This window comes from Stegostoma tigrinum, chromosome 33 (assembly GCF_030684315.1).
Source record: "Stegostoma tigrinum isolate sSteTig4 chromosome 33, sSteTig4.hap1, whole genome shotgun sequence".
NCBI classification, from domain to species: Eukaryota; Metazoa; Chordata; class Chondrichthyes; order Orectolobiformes; family Stegostomatidae; genus Stegostoma; species Stegostoma tigrinum.
Window position 1 is genome coordinate 17194360 of NC_081386.1, and position 17059 is coordinate 17211418.

The 17059-nt window shown below is 42.6% G+C and overlaps 1 protein-coding gene across 4 annotated transcripts in view; it reads left to right on the forward strand.

Moving 5' to 3' along the window:
- Positions 1–17059, forward strand: part of lipca (lipase, hepatic a) — an 81873-nt gene that overhangs the window by 57678 nt on the left and 7136 nt on the right. For all 4 annotated transcript variants that reach the window (XM_048562735.2, XM_048562738.2, XM_048562736.2 and 1 more), the window contains 3 exons: positions 4838–5071; positions 13685–13927; positions 14413–14533. In XM_048562735.2, the coding sequence (XP_048418692.1) occupies positions 4838–5071; positions 13685–13927; positions 14413–14533 (598 nt within the window). The remainder of the gene's footprint in view (positions 1–4837; positions 5072–13684; positions 13928–14412; positions 14534–17059) is intronic.

The following is a 17059-nucleotide window of genomic DNA, read 5'->3' on the forward strand; positions in this document are numbered from 1 at the left end:
CTACTATGGAGAATGACCTAATATAAAAAAGGTAGAAAAATTACCTTTGTTGGAAATCTGAAATGAGAGCAGAAAATGCTGAGCTGGTCAGTTAGGACATGTAAAGAAAAAAGACAGGGTATGATGCTTCAGGTGTGTACAGTTCATTAGACTCAAAAATAATCTTATGCATTTTACAGGGCTAAGCAAGAAAAATGTTTTTTAAATCTAGTTTACGTTCTTAGCTAATTGCCAAAGGCAGGTTACCACGGGAGCAGTATCCCATGTGGTCTAGTCAACACACAAAATCGACAAATCCCCAAATCTCTTTGTAGAATCATAGAACATAGGAGGAATCAATTCAGCCCATTGTGCTTGTGTCAACTCTGAAAGAACCCTTGAAATACCGTCCCTTGCTTTCTTTTATCTCCATTGTGCTGCAATTCTTTTTCAAGTGTCTATCCTTTAGAAAGAAACGGTAATGTAATGATAATTTCATAGATCTAACACCATTTATTGCTCTGGAGATGCAACTTAACAAAGTGTAGAGCTAGATGAACACAGCAGGCCAAGCAGCACCTCAGGAGCACAAAGGCTGACGTTTCGGGCCTAGACCCTTCATCAGAAAAGGGGGACGGGGAGAGGATTCCGAACATCAGAAAAGGGGGTTGGGGTCCATACTTTGTTATCTTGGATTCTCCAGCATCTGCAGTTCCCATTATCTCTGATCACAATTTTAACCTCACTGTGAAGCCTCTTCCGGGATGCCTAACCTGAAGACGTTACCCTCCTCCCACTGGACCAACCTCAGGGGATCTCTCTCCCACTGCAACTCTCTTGTGGTCTCTTCGGCCTTGAAACTGCTCGACCATGTCCTGAAGCAAACCAGGTACCACAGTCACATCACCTTCCTCAGCACCTGCCTATGGAACCAGATCATCCCCAATGGACTACAGTCTGTATTCAAGCCTTCCCAATTTGGCCCCAACCGTGACCATATCTACATCCAGAACATCAAGACCTTTCAGAAGCGTTTCTTCCTGCGAATCCGGAAACACACACTCGCAGTCATGCACCGGCATCTCCAGGCACTGCAATCCAGCCTGCCCCAGCTCAGAGCCTCCCTCTCCCAGACCTGCAAAGGACCTCTCCTGTTTTTTACAACTACATCGCTCTGCCCACTGCCTCCACAGCCAGCTACCCCAGAGAAGACAGCCACACTGAGCCCTACCAAATCTTCACCATCCCCCCAAACCTCCCACTGACGGAAGACGAATGGTCAGTCCTCAGCAAGGGACTCCCCTTTGTCCCCCTCCACCCACACATCAACGAATACTAGTCACGTCTGGACATCAAGCAGTTTTTCTGCCGCCTCCACCTCGACACTTACCTCCCCATCCATACTCTCCTCTCCACCTATCTTCTCCTCTATCCATCTTCAGTCCACCTCCCCCTCTCTCCCTATTTATTTCAGAATCCACTCCCCATCCCCCTTTTCTGATTAAGGGTCTAGGCCCGAAACATCAGCTTTTGTGCTCCTGAGATGCTGCTTGGCCTGCTGTGTTCATCCAGCTCCACACTTTGTTATCTTGGATTCTCCAGCATCTGCAGTTCCCTTTATTTCAAATCTCACAACAGTTGTGGGTGGATTTTAAATTTCAATTTTCTTGAAGAGAAAGCTATTGTCAATAATGACCATGAAAATATTACAGGTACAAAAACAGAAGTTGCTGGAGAAGCTCAGCAGGTCGGGCGGCATCTGTAGAGAAAAAAATCAGAATCAGCGTTTCAGGTCCTGTTTTGAGGAAGGGTCACCTGACCTGAAATGTTAACTCTGAGTTTTTAACTTCACAGATGCTACCAGACTGCTGAGCTTTACCAGCATTGCCTGTTGTTGTTCCTGACTTACAACATCAGCACTTCTGGTTTTTATGAAACTATGATAGATTGTTTTACAACATTTAACTAATGCCCTTTAGGAAAGGGTATCTTGCTTGGTCTAGCTTACTTGTGACCAGGTCCATTTTTACATGGACTGCAGTTGTTTCTTGACTGGCTGCTGTAATGACTTAACCACTCAGCTCAAGGGCACTTAGGGATAAGTACCATGTGCAGGTTTTACCAGCAATGCCCACATCCTATAAAGAAATTAGCTTTACCTTTGAATCCCATGACATTTCCTTCTTGCCTATATCAAAAACGTCAAGCTGTATCAATGCAGTCAAAAACAGGCAGTAGTAAATAGTAAAAACATATATCAGAACCAGACTCCACATCTGCATTGCTGGGCTGTAAGCTCCTATTTAAGGCTTCATCATTACTGAATACCACTCTATTAGATAATACTGAACCATATGTGCTACATATTACAACAGTCATGAAGCACTGCATGTTGCAACTGAAGTCAATTGCATTGAAAATAAATGTTTCCTTAGCAACTGCACAGTGATCAATGAAGAGAAACCTTAAACTAATTAAAATTCATAGTCATGGCAACAATGGCAGAAGCAATCATTCTGTTTGCTTCTAGCATCATCTGATATGACAGTGTTATCAAATACTTCTCAGACCTGTTTCAAGCTTCATTAAATGTTTCTTCTCTGCCATAGCCATAAACAGAAAATACTGAGGGAGACATTTGGCTATTTTCCATATCCACATAATACACGCAAATTCAGAATGCACCCCTCTTTCCATTGTACACTTATATTTCTGCTGCTAAATTGAAATTGTTCACAAGCTACGCACTTACTTGTAAATGGCAGTATTTATATTATATTACAGTTTTATATTTCTGTAAAGCGTAAATCCACTTTTCCTCTCTAAACCCTTGCTGTTTCACAGTCTCACATGAAAAGTTAATAAATTAAAGTTTTATAGGTTCAAGGTACAACATAAAAATGAGACATTGCAGCCACCCAGTCATAATGTGAAACAAAATAGTTTACAAGTACTTTCAATTATCTGTTCCTTTGGCTATTCCTATTCCCTTTCTTGAATGAACGTACGGTACCCATATGAAGTTTGATCAAAATTGAGAGTTAATCTTGGATCTGCAACACTCTATATTTCTGGGTACCAGACTGCTGGGAAGTTTTCAGTATTCTTCTGCTTTAAGATGCCAAATATGCCAATCAGTTCAAGAAATTTAATTTTTTTTTACTGGGGTGCTGGGATTTCTGATTCTTTACTGTCGCAGCACCCTTATTACTGTGCTATTCAATTTATAATCATACATTGACTATGTATAGCATACTTCATTCCTATATGGATCAGGTAAGGCCCTGAGTTGATCCTAAACAGGTATCTAAACATACCTCACGTTTCTTTCCTTTTTGAAATCTATTGTTCATCTTATCCTGTTTGCTGACCTCCATGTTAACTGGAAATGATACAGCAGTGAAATGCTAAGGACTGCAACTTTAGTGTTAGTGCCCATTAGTTATATATTATTGTCATGTGAATAATAGCAGTCTCTTTCTCTAGGTTTACCATATTTGATTCCTCTTCCAAACAGTAGATAAACAAGTCGTTCCTGTGTCTTCCCTGCTCTACAATAGGAATTATATAAGGCAGGAGATTGTCAATATTGTTTCAGTGTTGCTACCTTGTGGAAACTCATATCAATGTTTCAGAGTGTTGTAAAATAAGTTACATTATAGCAGAAATCCCTGAAGTAAGATACATTTCAAACCATCTGACTATATTGCTTTGAGGTTTTTTCATTATGAACATATCATTTCGTGTTATGCAATATTCTTAGAAGTAGTATAAGATCTATGTCTGACAAGCAATTGCAAACTGATTAATGTCTCAAAATATTTCATTTGTGGAGTGGAAACATAGAATCCTTACAGTGCACATTGAGGCCATTCAGCCTATTGAGTTTGCACCAACCCTCTAAAGAGCATCCTACCCTCTCCCTATAATCCAAACTTCCCTATGTCCAACCCACCTATCCTGCATATCCCTAAATACTACAGGACAATTCAACTTGGCCAATCCACCTATGTTGCACATTTTGGATTGTGAAAGGAAACTGGAGCACCCACGTGGATGATGTGCAAACACCCCACAGATAGTCAGCCAAGGTTAAAATTGAACCTGGGTACCTGGCAGTGTGAGACAGCGCTACTGATCACTGTGCCACCATGGTGTCCTTAAGTCTGTAGTCAAACGTAATCCTAAAAATTGTGATGCAGATAATTAATTACCTGCTTATAGAACTTCTGTACAAGGTTGCAGGATCAAAAGAATTAAACAAAAATCTTGTCTTACACTTCTGTCTAGTATCGAAGGACTCTGCTCTGTCTCATGTGCTGCATTAAGACCACAAGTAGGGTTTGCAAGCCTTTGGCATAAGGAAGTGGAAAGCAGGCTTATCCCAACTACTGAATATTTATTGGCTTTTTAGATGATTTGCAGAGAAAGACTTTTACAGGAAAAGAAATTGTTGGCTAAGCTCAGTAGGCCTGGCAGCATCTGTGGGAAGAAAGCAGAGTTAACATTTTGAGACCAATGACTCTGCATCAGTTCCACCAGGCCATCTTTCTTCCGGTTTCACATGTGGACATAAGTATTATTTGGAACTACACAAAGTAAAGGGCTAATATACCAGGATTTGTTAATACTTATTTCAGAACAGAAATTGATGATATGGTAATTTATTTGATCACTGTTTGTCAGTTAAGTCTTTCCATAAATTGCTGCATGTTGTCTCCATTACAACAATGATCACAATACAAGAAAAAGACTTAATTGGCTATAGAGCATTTCAACCATCATGATCTGAAAAAATGTGTTAATTAAACAGGTTTCTTTTAAAAATGATGCACTCTGTTCATTGTTTATTGTTCAGGTCTCGACCCAGCTGGACCACTGTTTGAAGGCATGTCAGCAACGGATCGATTATCTCCTGATGATGCAAATTTTGTTGACGCACTTCACACATTTACAAAAGAACATATGGGATTGAGTGTGGGAATCAAACAGCCTGTAGCCCATTATGATTTCTATCCAAATGGTGGCACCTTTCAACCAGGCTGCCACCTCAAACATGTTTACAACCATATTGCTCGACATGGAATTCAAGGTATGTTTTGACCTTTGGATGGAATATTTATAAATATTTCAGTATTATGAGAAAAATACATTAACTTTAAAAACCATATTGATCATGATATGCTTACTGATTCAATTGATGATGATAAAGTCTTGTGACAAAGAACAAGAAGGAAGGATTTAAGCAGTGGATAGTTATTCAGTACAACAAGAAGAACTCATACAGTCGTGTATATCATTGTACAATGACGTTTCTTCATCTTCAAATAATTTTCAAAAGGCCATAAGACCATGAGGTATAGGAGCAGAATTGGGCCATTCAGCCCATTGAGTCTGCTTCAGTATTCAATCATGGATGATATGTTTCTGAACCCCATTCTCCTGCCTTCTCCCTATAACTCTTGATCTACTTCTGGATCAGGAATCCATCTATCTCTGTCTTAAATGCACTCAATGACTTGGCCTCCACAGCATTCTGTGGCAATGAATCCCCCAGATTCACCACCCTCTGTCTGAAGAAATTCTTCCTTATCTGAGTTCTAAAGGGTCATCGTCTCTTCACGCTGAGGCTGTGCACTCGGTTCCTAGTCTCTCCTGCTAGTTTTGTCGATTGATTAATTATTGTCACATGCACCAAAACACAGTGAAAAGTGTTAACAAACTGTGGAGCAGGATGAATACAGCAGGCCAAGCAGCAACTTTGGAGCACAATTTGTGCTTCTAAGATGTTGCTTGGCCTGCTGTGTTCATCCAGCTCCACACTTTGTTATCGCAGTGAAAAATGTTGTTTTGCATGCAGTTCAGGCAGATCATACCATACAAAGTGCATTAGGTTGCAGAATCGAATGCAGAATATAGTGTTACAGCTGCAGAGAAGGTGCAGCAAGATCTCAACATTAACATTTGAGTGCTCTGCTCAAAAGTCGGAAACTGCAAAGAAGAAGCAATTCTTGAATACTTGTATGTGAGTTCAAACGTTTATATCTTCTGCCTGACGGTAGAAGGCGGAAGACAGTATAAGCGGGGTGGGAGGGATCTTTAATTGCTTTCCCAAAGCAAAGGGAAGTATAACTGGAGTTAGTGGGTGGGAGGTTCATTTGTGTGATGACCTGGGCTGTGTTCACAGCTTTAGTTCCATCCAGTCTTGGGAAGAACATTGCCATACCATGCCGTGATGCATCCAGGTAGGATGCTTTCAGTGATGCATTTATAAAATTTGGTAAGAATGCCAAATTCCTTATCCTCCTGAGGAAATAGAGACCTTTTGGTGTTTTCTTGACCGTCACGACAACATGGGTGGACCAGGACAATTTTTTTGTGATCATCACTCCCAGGAACTTGATGCCCCACCTCAGCACCATTGATGCAGACAGGAGCATTCCCTCCACTCCACCTCTTGAAGTCAATGACTGGCTCCTTTGTTTTGCTAACATTGGAGAGATTGTTGTCTTTACACCTGCTGCTAAGCACACAATCTCTTTCCAATCTCCTGCACTGCCACAATGATGCCACCCGAAGGTTGCAGGAACAGCAACTCATATTCCGCCTGGGAACCCTGCAGCCATATGGCATCAATGTGGACTTCACCAGTTTCAAAATCTCCCCTTCCCCTACTGCATCCCTAAACCAGCCCAGTTCATCCCCTCCCCCCACTGCACCACACAACCAGCCCAGCTCTTCCCCCCCACCCACTGCATCCCAAAACCAGTCCAACCTGTCTCTGCCTCCCTAACCGGTTCTTCCTCTCACCCATCCCTTCCTCCCACCCCAAGCCGCACCCCCAGCTACCTACTAACCTCATCCCACCTCCTTGACCTGTCCGTCTTCCCTGGACTGACCTATCCCCTCCCTACCTCCCCACCTACACCCTCTCCACCTATCTTCTTTACTCTCCATCTTCGGTCCGCCTCCCCCTCTCTCCCTATTTATTCCAGTTCCCTCCCCCCATCCCCCTCTCTGATGAAGGGTCTAGGCCCGAAACGTCAGCTTTTGTGCTCCTGAGATGCTGCTTGGCCTGCTGTGTTCATCCAGCCTCACATTTTATTATCTTGGAATCTCCAGCATCTGCAGTTCCCATTATCTCCAATCTCTTTCCTGTATTCTGTCGCATCATTGTTTCAGATCTGATCTACAACAGTGGCGTCATCAACAAATTTGTAAATGGAGTTGGGGGTGGTATTTGACCACACAACTGTTGGTGTTTAAGGGTTATAGTAAGTATGGAGCACCAGTGCTGAGGATTATTGTTGAAGAGGTGTTGTCACCCATTGTTTCTGATTGCGGTCTGTGGGTCAGGAAACCAGGGATCCAGTTACAGAGTGGGCAGCTGAGACCTTAGAAGATGAGTTTGTTGGAAAATATGGTGTTGAAGGTGGAACTGTAGTTAATATATACATATTTCTCAAAAAAAAGGGGGTGGCTCAATGGCTCAGTGGTTAGCACCGCTGCCTCACAGCACCAGGGGCCTGAGTTCGATTCCACCCTCGGGTGACAGTCTGTGTGGAGTTTGCACATTCTCCCCATGACTGCGTAGGTTTCCTCCAGGTGCTCCGGTTTCCTCCTACAGTCCAAAGATGTGCAGGTTAGGTGGATTGGCCGTGCTAAATTGCCCATTGTGCCCAGGAATGTTTAGGTTATGTGGGCTAGACATGGGAAATGCAGGGGTAAGGGAATGAGTTGGAGTGCGATGCTCTTCAGAGGGGCAGTGTGGACTAGATGGGCCAAATAGCCTGTTTCCACACTGCAGGGATTCTGTGATTTAATAAGTAGAAGCCTAACATAGGTGTGCTTGTTATCCAGATGTTTCAGAGTGTAGGGCCAGGGAGATAGCATCAACCATGGATCTGTTGCACCAGTAGGCAAACAGCAAGGTTTCAAGGTAATCTAGAGGCTGGAGTTGACATGAGGCATGACTAACCTCTCAAAGCCCTTCATAATAATGGAGGTCAGAGCCACTGGGCAGTAGTCATTGAGGCAGAATGCATAACTTTTCTTTGGCACCAGAATGATTGTGGTCTTCTTGAAGCATTTGGGGACTTCAGATCATAGTAAAGAGAGGTTAAAGGTTTCTGTGTATACTCCTGTCAGCTTGTCTGCATGGGATCTGAGTGCATGGCCGAGGACTCCATTCGGGACAGTCACTTTCCATGAATTCACCGTCAAGAAGGCCAATCTGATGTCTGCGGCAGTAAACTGAGAGTACTGGTGTAACCGAGGCTGTTGGAATAGTTGACATCATTTTACTGCCTTTCTGTTCAAAGTGAGCATAGAATGCATTGAGCTCATTGGGAAGGGATGTACTGTTGCCCCAGATTCTGTTTGACATCAAGATAGTAAGAACTGCCAATGCTGGGGTCTGAGATGACACAGTGTGGAGCTGGAGAAGCACAGCAGGCCAGGCAACATCAGAGGAGCAGGAAAGCTGACGTTTCAGGTCAGGACCCTTCTTGAGAAATGGGGGAGGGGAAGGGGGCTCTGAAATAAATAGAGTGGGGGGGTTCGGGCTAGGGATGGTAGGTGGGATGGTGATAGGAGAGTGCAGGTAGGTAGTGGTGGGAATTGGTCAGTGAGGTGGGAGGAGTGGATAGGTGGGTGAGAAGATGGACAGGTCAGGGAGGCAGGGATAAGAGGGGCTGGGCAAGGTAGGTGGAATGGTGATAGGTGAGTGCAGGTAGGCAGTGGTGGGGATTGATCGGTGAGGTGGGTTGCACAGATTGGCAGGAGAGAAGACAGACAGGTCAAGGAGGCAGGGACAAGAGGGAGGGTTGGTCATGGGATGAGATTGGGGGTGGGGAGAGTTTGAAGCTAGTAAAGTCCACATTGAGACCATTGGGTTGTAGGCTCCCAAGGCAGAATATGAGGTGCTGCTCCTCCAGTTTCCAGGTGGCATCGTTGTAACATGGGATTTCAAGTGGTTCATGACTGGAAGGTGTTGTCATTTGTCATGAACCGTGCGCAGGTGCTCTACAAAGCAGTCTCTGCTTGGTGTCACCAATGTAGAGGTGGCCACATCCGGAGCGGTGGATACAATAGACCACATTAGTGGATGTGCAAGTGAACATCTGTCTGATGTGGAAGGTTTTTTGGGGCCTGGGATGGAGGTGGGGGGGGCGGTGGTGTGGCTCCTCCTGCAGTTGCAGGGAAAGGTGCCTGGGTGGTGGGGCTAGTGGGAAATGTGGAGCAGACAAGGAAGTTGCGGAGAGCACTGTCCCTGTGGAAGGCAGATAAAGGTGAGAGAAAGGGAGAGAAATATATCCTTCGTAGTGGGGTCAGATTGCAGGGGTGGAAGTGGCAGAGAATGATGCATTGAATCCGGAGGTTAGTGGGATGATACGTGAGGACAAGAGGGATTCTGTCTTTATTTTCATTGCGGGGACAGGGTGTGAGAGCTGAGGAGCGGGAAATACAACAGATGTGGTCGAAGGCGTTTTTGACCACCGAAGGGGTGATGTTGCGATCCTTGAAATATGAAGACATCTGGGATGTTCGGGAGTGGAATGTCTCACCTTGGGAGCAGATGCGGTGGAGACAGAGGAAATGGGATTAGGGGATCCAATTCTTGCAGGAAGGTGGGTAAGAGGAGGTGTAATCTAGGTAACTGTGGGAGTCAGTGGGCTTGAAATAGATATCAGTTTCGAGGTGGTCACCAGAGATGGAGACAGACAGGCCCAGGAAGGACAGAGAGGTATCAGAGATGGTCCAGATGAACTTGATGTTGGGGTGAAAGGTGTTAGTAATGTTGATGAACTCTTCAAGCTCTTCGTGGGAGCATGAGGCAGCGCCGATACGGTCATCGATGTAATGAAAGAAGAGATGGGGGAAGAGGGATTGTTCCACATATCCTACGAAGTGGCAGGCATAGCTTGGACCCATGTGGGTTCCCATGGCCACCCCCTTAGACTGTAGGAAGTGGGAGGAGTTGAAGGAGAAGTTGTTAATGTTAAGTTCAAGTTCAGTTAAATGGATCAGGTTGTCAGTGGAGGGGGTTGGTTGGGCCTGCGGCAGGGGAAGAAGCGGAGGGCTTTTAGGCCATCTGCATGGGGATTCAAGTATACAGGGATTGGATGTCCATAGTGAAGATGAGGTGTTGGGGGCCAGGGAATTGGAAGCCTCGGAGGTGGTGGAGGGCGTGGGTGATGTCCAGAGTAGATGGGGAGTTCCTGGACCGGGGGGAGAAAGTATAGCCTAGGTAATCAAAGATATGTTCAGTGGGGCAGGAGCAGGCAGAGACTATAGGTTGGCCAGGGCAGTCAGGTTTGTGGATTTTGGGAAGGAGATAGAAACGGGCGGTGCAGGCTTGGAGAACAATGAGGTTGGAGGTTGTAGGTTGTAGGTGGGAGGCCATCTGAAGTGATGAGGTTGTGGATGGTCTGGTATATGATGTTTTGGTGGTCGGGGGTGGGGTCATGATCAAGGGGACAGTAAGAGGAGGTGGCCTCAGCTATGTAAAGGTCAGTGCACTATACCATAACTGTGCCTCTGTTATCTGTGGGTTTGATAGTGAGGTTAGGGTTGGAGTGGAGAGCTGTCATCCCTCTCACTCACTCCAACCTCTCCACCACAGATCGTGCAGCCCTCTGCCTTCCATAGGGACCGCTCTCTGTGTGGCTCCTTTGTCCGTTCCATACTCCCCACTAGTTCCACCACCCCTGGCACCTTTCCCCGCAACCGCAGGAGGTGCTACACGTATACCTCCACCCTCACCTCCATCCCAGGCCCCAAAAAACCTTCCACATCAGACAGATTGTTACCTGCACATCTGTTAATGTGGTCTACTGTATCTGCTGTTTCCGATGTGGCCTCCTCTACACTGGTGCCACCAACAAAGATTCGGAGACCGCTTTGTAGAACACTTACGCTTGGTTCGCGACAAATGACAGCACCTTCCAATCATGAACCACTTGAACTCCCCCTCCCACTCCCTGGACGACATGTCCATCCTGAGCCTTCTCCACTGTCACAACAATGCCACCCGGAAACTGGAGGAGCAACACCTCATATTCTGCCTCGGGAGCCTACAACCCAATGGTCTCAATGTGGACTTTACTAGCTTCAAACTCTCCCCATCCCCAACCTCATCTCATGACCAACCCTCCCTCTCATCCTCGCCTCCTTGACCTGTCCATCTTCTCTCTCACCTATCCACTCCTCCCACCTCACTGACCAATCCCCATCACAACCTACCTGCACTCTCCTATCACGAACCCACCTACCTTCCCCAGCCTGAACCCCTCCCTCTCTATTTATTTCAGAGCCCCCTTCTTCTCCCCCATTTCTGAAGAAAGGTCCTGACCAAAAACTTCAGCTTTCCTGCACCTCTGATGCTGCCTGGCCTGCTGTGTTCCTCCTCCTACTGTGTTACATTCTGTTCAACTTCATTTTGTAATCCATTGTATTGTGTAAACCTTGCCACAAGCAGGTATCTGTGTGCTTGGTCTGGGTCTCCAGCTTAGTTTTGTATTTCCTTTTGATGGCCGTACAAAGGTCATTCCTGGATTTCCTGTATTGGCCAGGGTTTCCCAACCTGAATGCCTCAGACTTGGATTTCAGTGGCCAGTGGATCATCCATGGTTTCTGGTGAGGGAACATTAGGCATGCAGTATTCTACACACTTACTAATAAAGTCTATAACAGTAGTCTACTTGTTTAAGTCAGCCACTGAGTTCTTGAATATGGATCAGTCCACTGATTCCAAAGTCTATAACAGTCCAATAGAAACACTTCCGTTGCCCCAGACCAACATTGCACTAACTTCTGTACTGGGTCCTCACGCTTCAATTTCAGCTCCATCTTCTCCATGTCGATTGTATCCAGGCTTCTCAATATTCTAAAAGTTTCAATCAGAGGCCCCCTCATCCTTCTATATTGCATCAAGTACGAACTCCCAGTCCTTAACGGCTCCTAATCTGGCAAGCCCTTCGTCCTCGGGTTCATCTTTGTGTACCTCCTCTGGATCGTCTCCTATACCGCATATCCTTCCTTAGATACAGGGCCTAAAACGGCTCACTATATTCAAAATGCGGTCTGACCAGAGCCTTATAAATCCTCAGCAGTACATCTCTGATCTTGTATTCTATCCCTCTTGAAATAAATGTTAACATTGCATTTGTTTTCTAACTACCATCTGAACCGGTGTTACCCTTAAGAGAGTTCTGAACTAAAACTTCTACGTCGCTTTGTGCTTCAGATTTCTGCAGCTTTTTCCCATTGAACTCCCAGAGAAAGTGGTGGATGCAGGTACAATTACCACATTTAAAAGATTTTGGATAAGTTCATGAATAGAAAATAACTGAAGGGAGATTTGGCCAAGCGCAGAGAGCTGAGATTAGTTTAGTTTGGGAATATGGTCAGCATGGACTAGTTGGATTGAAGGGCCTGTTTGCATGCCATCTGACTGTATGACTCGATTTAGAAAATAGTGTACACCTCTTTTCATACGAAAGTGCTTAACCTCATAACTTTCCCATATTGTATTCCATCTGCCACTTCTTTGACCACCCTCCTAGCCTTTCCAAGTCCTTCTGAGCCTCCCCACTTCCTCAACACTACCTGTCTCTCTATATATCTTTGTATCTTCTGCAAACTTAGCCTCTCGGTTCCTTTGCCCGAATAATTAGTCTATAACATGAATAGTTGAGGTCCCAACAGACTCCCTTGGACTTCCACTCATCACTGGCTGCCATCCTGAAAAAGACCCCTTTATCCCTATTCTCTGCCAATCCTCTATCCATGCCAGTACCATGCCAATTTGAAACTAAAAGATAACTTGGAATTGATGTGTCTCATTGGTGGATAGTTTACATTCCAGCCCACCATTTTTGCAGGAATGGCTATTCACAGAAATGTCTTGGCTTGCTTGTGCAAATATTTCTCAATTCCAAGCATGCATCACTGGATTCAGCATTGTGGACAAGAAGAACCTTCGTCGTTTGTATGGAGGGTGTGGTGAGAGGTTGCACTTCTGGGTTCTGCAATGTTGGAAGTGAGGGAACGGGTGTACTGTAATTCTCTCTAATTCAGTACTCATTCCCCAACATTGAAAAGTCCATAATATAACTACCTTCTCTGTCAGCAGTTGGATAAATGAGGGTTGTAGTGAAATATACATTAAACTAGATGCAGTTTATGAATTAGTATGTATTTCCATTACTACATAACCCAGTGTTTAAATAATGGAAAACTCCATTGGCATACAAAGCTAGACTTCCTTATGCACATGAGAGGTTTGCACATTTTTTAACTAGTGTTCTCCTAATGATTTGTTGCTAGCATGAAAATACACCAGCGAATCTAAACTACTTTGCTCAATTTCCAAACACATGCAGTGAATTGAAAAATTCAACTCAGAATCATAGTGTGAGAACCCTAATCACTTGTGAGAAGAATCTTAATCTAACATAATGAAAGATTCATCTCTACAGTATGTACTTGGGTAATGGTGGATACTATTTATTTATCAAAATAGTATCTCCAGATAGTCAATTGATCGCCTTTGTTCCTGCCTCGTGTTAAGCCGCAGGTAGTTTTACATCACATGCCATCCAGCATGAAAGAAGTGCCAATTATTTTACAGTTGCTGATTTTTTTCAAACTTTAAACTGGTGGCTGTTGTAGCAACTGTTCATTTTATTTCATTGTTCCACAGGTATTACACAAACTGTGAAGTGTGCACATGAGCGATCCGTGCACTTATTCATTGATTCTTTGCTAAACGAAGACAAGCAAATTATTGCATATCAATGCAATGACCTGAGCACATTTAACAAAGGAGTCTGTTTAAACTGCAGGAAGAATCGATGCAACACATTAGGCTATAATATGAAAAGGGTCCATACGCAAAGAAGCAAGAAGATGTATTTGAAAACCCGTGCTAATATGCCATACAAAGGTAATGTGTCCAAATGTTTGCATTGCTTGCTTTGGAACAAAAAAATGTATCAGTGTTGCTATTCAGATGCAATATTTAATACTCAAAAGAACACCTTCCTGGATTTGAAACACGTTTCCACTTAGTTGATCTTAGCTGATACAGCAGTGAATTGCCAAGGCTGCAGAAATGAGAAGTCAGCTCTGGCTCCATTTCAAACTATATTTACAGACAACAAAGCACAAGTCTGCGTTACGACTCAGTAAGATTGGTAGTAGCAATGATAATGATCAAATAGCCTATCAACACTTTTAAAGGAAGGGCATAAAGATAAGATTTGAGAGGTCAGGTATCTATTCAGTTATACTCCAGCAAAAGTTAATATATTCAGGAAAGGGGAAATTAAAATCAGGAGTGAAAAAGTACTGTGGTAACTTTTTGAACTATATGTGTTTCACTATAATAAAACAAATTCCAACTCAAATTATTTATTCTGATTTTCTCAGTTTATCATTACCAATTCAAGATTCGCTTCATCAAACACACAGCGCACAATAAACAAGAACTAATTCTTAAAGTTTCCTTGTATGGTACAGAAGGTGAAGTTGAAAACATACCAATCAACTTGTGAGTATTATGTTTTCTTCAAGAATCTATAAATAATTTGTTTTATTCAATTTGTTTCCCATTTTATTAATTCTATATTGTGCAGAGCATGTAAGAATTTCATCTGGTAGTTCAGTATAGTTTATAAAGGCAGAAAAACATTGAAATTGCATACATAGGGTACCTTTTGTGAGCATTTTATCTATGTGAATGGATATAAATTAGGGATGGGAAGTAAATGCTGGCCTTAGCAGAAACACTCACATCCCATGAACAAATAAAATTATACTCCAGAGATAAAGTCACAAAGCGTGTTTTAGCAGTCAGCCAGCCTTATTCTAATACATATGGTCAGCCGAAAACCTTTCCAAAAATGATTGAGTCATCTTGTTACAAAGGAATTAGTCACATCTTAAATAAAGACAAGTTGTATTTGTTTACTATGAGTTATTCATACCAGCTGAAATGCAGAATCTGCTCACCAGATTGAAATCAATCAATTAAATACTGCAGAAATAAAATTCTTGCATTTAAGGAGAGATGAGGCATCAAATATGTAGGAGGGTAGTAGCAAATGCAAGTATGTAGTGATGGCGTTTTAAAAATTCTCTAAAGGACGCCCTCAACCAATTAATTCTTTATTTTGAGGAACAACATCTTGGGTTATTGATGAGATGAGTTCAACCTTCAAATTCTTTATGTGGCACTTTTAGCCCCAGTATAACTATTACTTTAAGTAGACAATAAATTCTGACTGTCCAATTTTGAGTATTAGAAGAACCCCAGTACATTTGTCAGTATTCTGTTTTTAACTTACTTGGTATCAAGACCAAATCTTAAATCGCTGCATTTTCTAGGTGAGAACACACTTCACATCCTTCCTAAAGTGTTTGGAGAAAGTTCATGCATGATTTGTAAGCACTGATATTAGAATTTAATATTACAATTATTACATAAAAGCTCAAATATGCATACACAAATTAAATACTGAATAGATACCGTAATTAATATTAATGTTTAATGTTTCATTCAATAAACAAATTTCACCACAGTTACCATAAATAAACAATCAACTTCTTCAGCCACAAAAAAACTTACAATTTAAATCAAGACAACACTTAAAATCCAGGGAACAACTTAACCTTTGAGCGAAGTATCCTTTTCATGAAAGATTAACAAATTATTGTGTTTCTGATACCATTACAGTCTTCTTGAGTACTATTTATCATTACAACTTTGTTTTTTAACAGAATATGGTAGGATAGCATTAAAATTCCAATATACAACATTGTTATTCACATTACTCGAAACACAGAAATTGATCACCAGCTTACAGTAACATTAACTACAACAAAGCAGATTGATGTGGTAATAGAAATAGTCGTGCTGTATCCATTTCAACTTCAAGTACTCAGCCACCATAGTTAATCTCATTTTACACTTGAATTATGAGAACTTTTACTGGGAAATTATTGGTCTGTGTTGATGATGATTTGAGATAATGAATTAAAATTATTTAAAATAACAAACAATCACAACAAGTCTCATTTTGCTCTTGCTTTTACAGAATATTTCTACTATTTCGCCAAACAGTGAATGACACTGATGTGAAGTTATGTTTGCCTTTATTCAAATATAAAGTGCCTCTAGTGCCATCACAAAAGCATTTGTGTAAATAAACAGTGTAGATGTACAATGGCAAAGGGAACTTGCACGTTTCATCAATATTAGTAGTTGTGAACCAAACAATCAATTGCACTTGTTCAGCGTCTGGCAAACCACTGGGTTTTGCCATTGCAAACGAACATATCACAAGGCAAAATACATCATTATGATTGCATTTACGAGAAAGTCTGTCTTACAATTGTAGTAATGGCATTAGTACATTCATTCAAAGCTAGTGACAGCAGAGAGTTAGATTAAACGGTAAGATACTACCATTGTATTTCCTCACTACAAGACAGTTTTTCATTTTATCCCCCATGTAGCGCTCAGGTCCTCTCAAACATTCAACTCTTGTACCATAATTTTTAAGTTTTAAGACTAGTGTAACATAATGTAGCAGCACATGTTTCAACAATGCTTGTCAGTCTTATAGCTTTTCCTATGTATGTTTTGGTCACATTGAGAAAAAGATAATTGCATTAAAAGTGAAACAGCAAAGAATAATTAGTCCATTGGAGAGCATAAATGGAATAGACTATAAAGAATAATTAAGGGAGCTCCTGTTTTAGTGTTGGCTATTCATAGAATAGAATCCCTATAGTGTGGGAGTGCAAGCCATTTGGCACACACCCCATCCCTCTGACTCTGCATCTCCCGTGGCTAACCCAACTAATCTGCACATGCCTGGACACAATGGGCAATGTAACATGGCCAGTCCACATAATCTGCAAACATCTTTGGGCTGTGGACGGAAAGCAGAACACCAGCAGGGAACCCATTGCAGAATATGCAAACTCCACACAGACAGTTGCCCAACTGTGGAATCTAACCGGGGTACTTAGTGCTGTGAGCAACTGTGCCAGTTCTTGAGATCTTCATTCA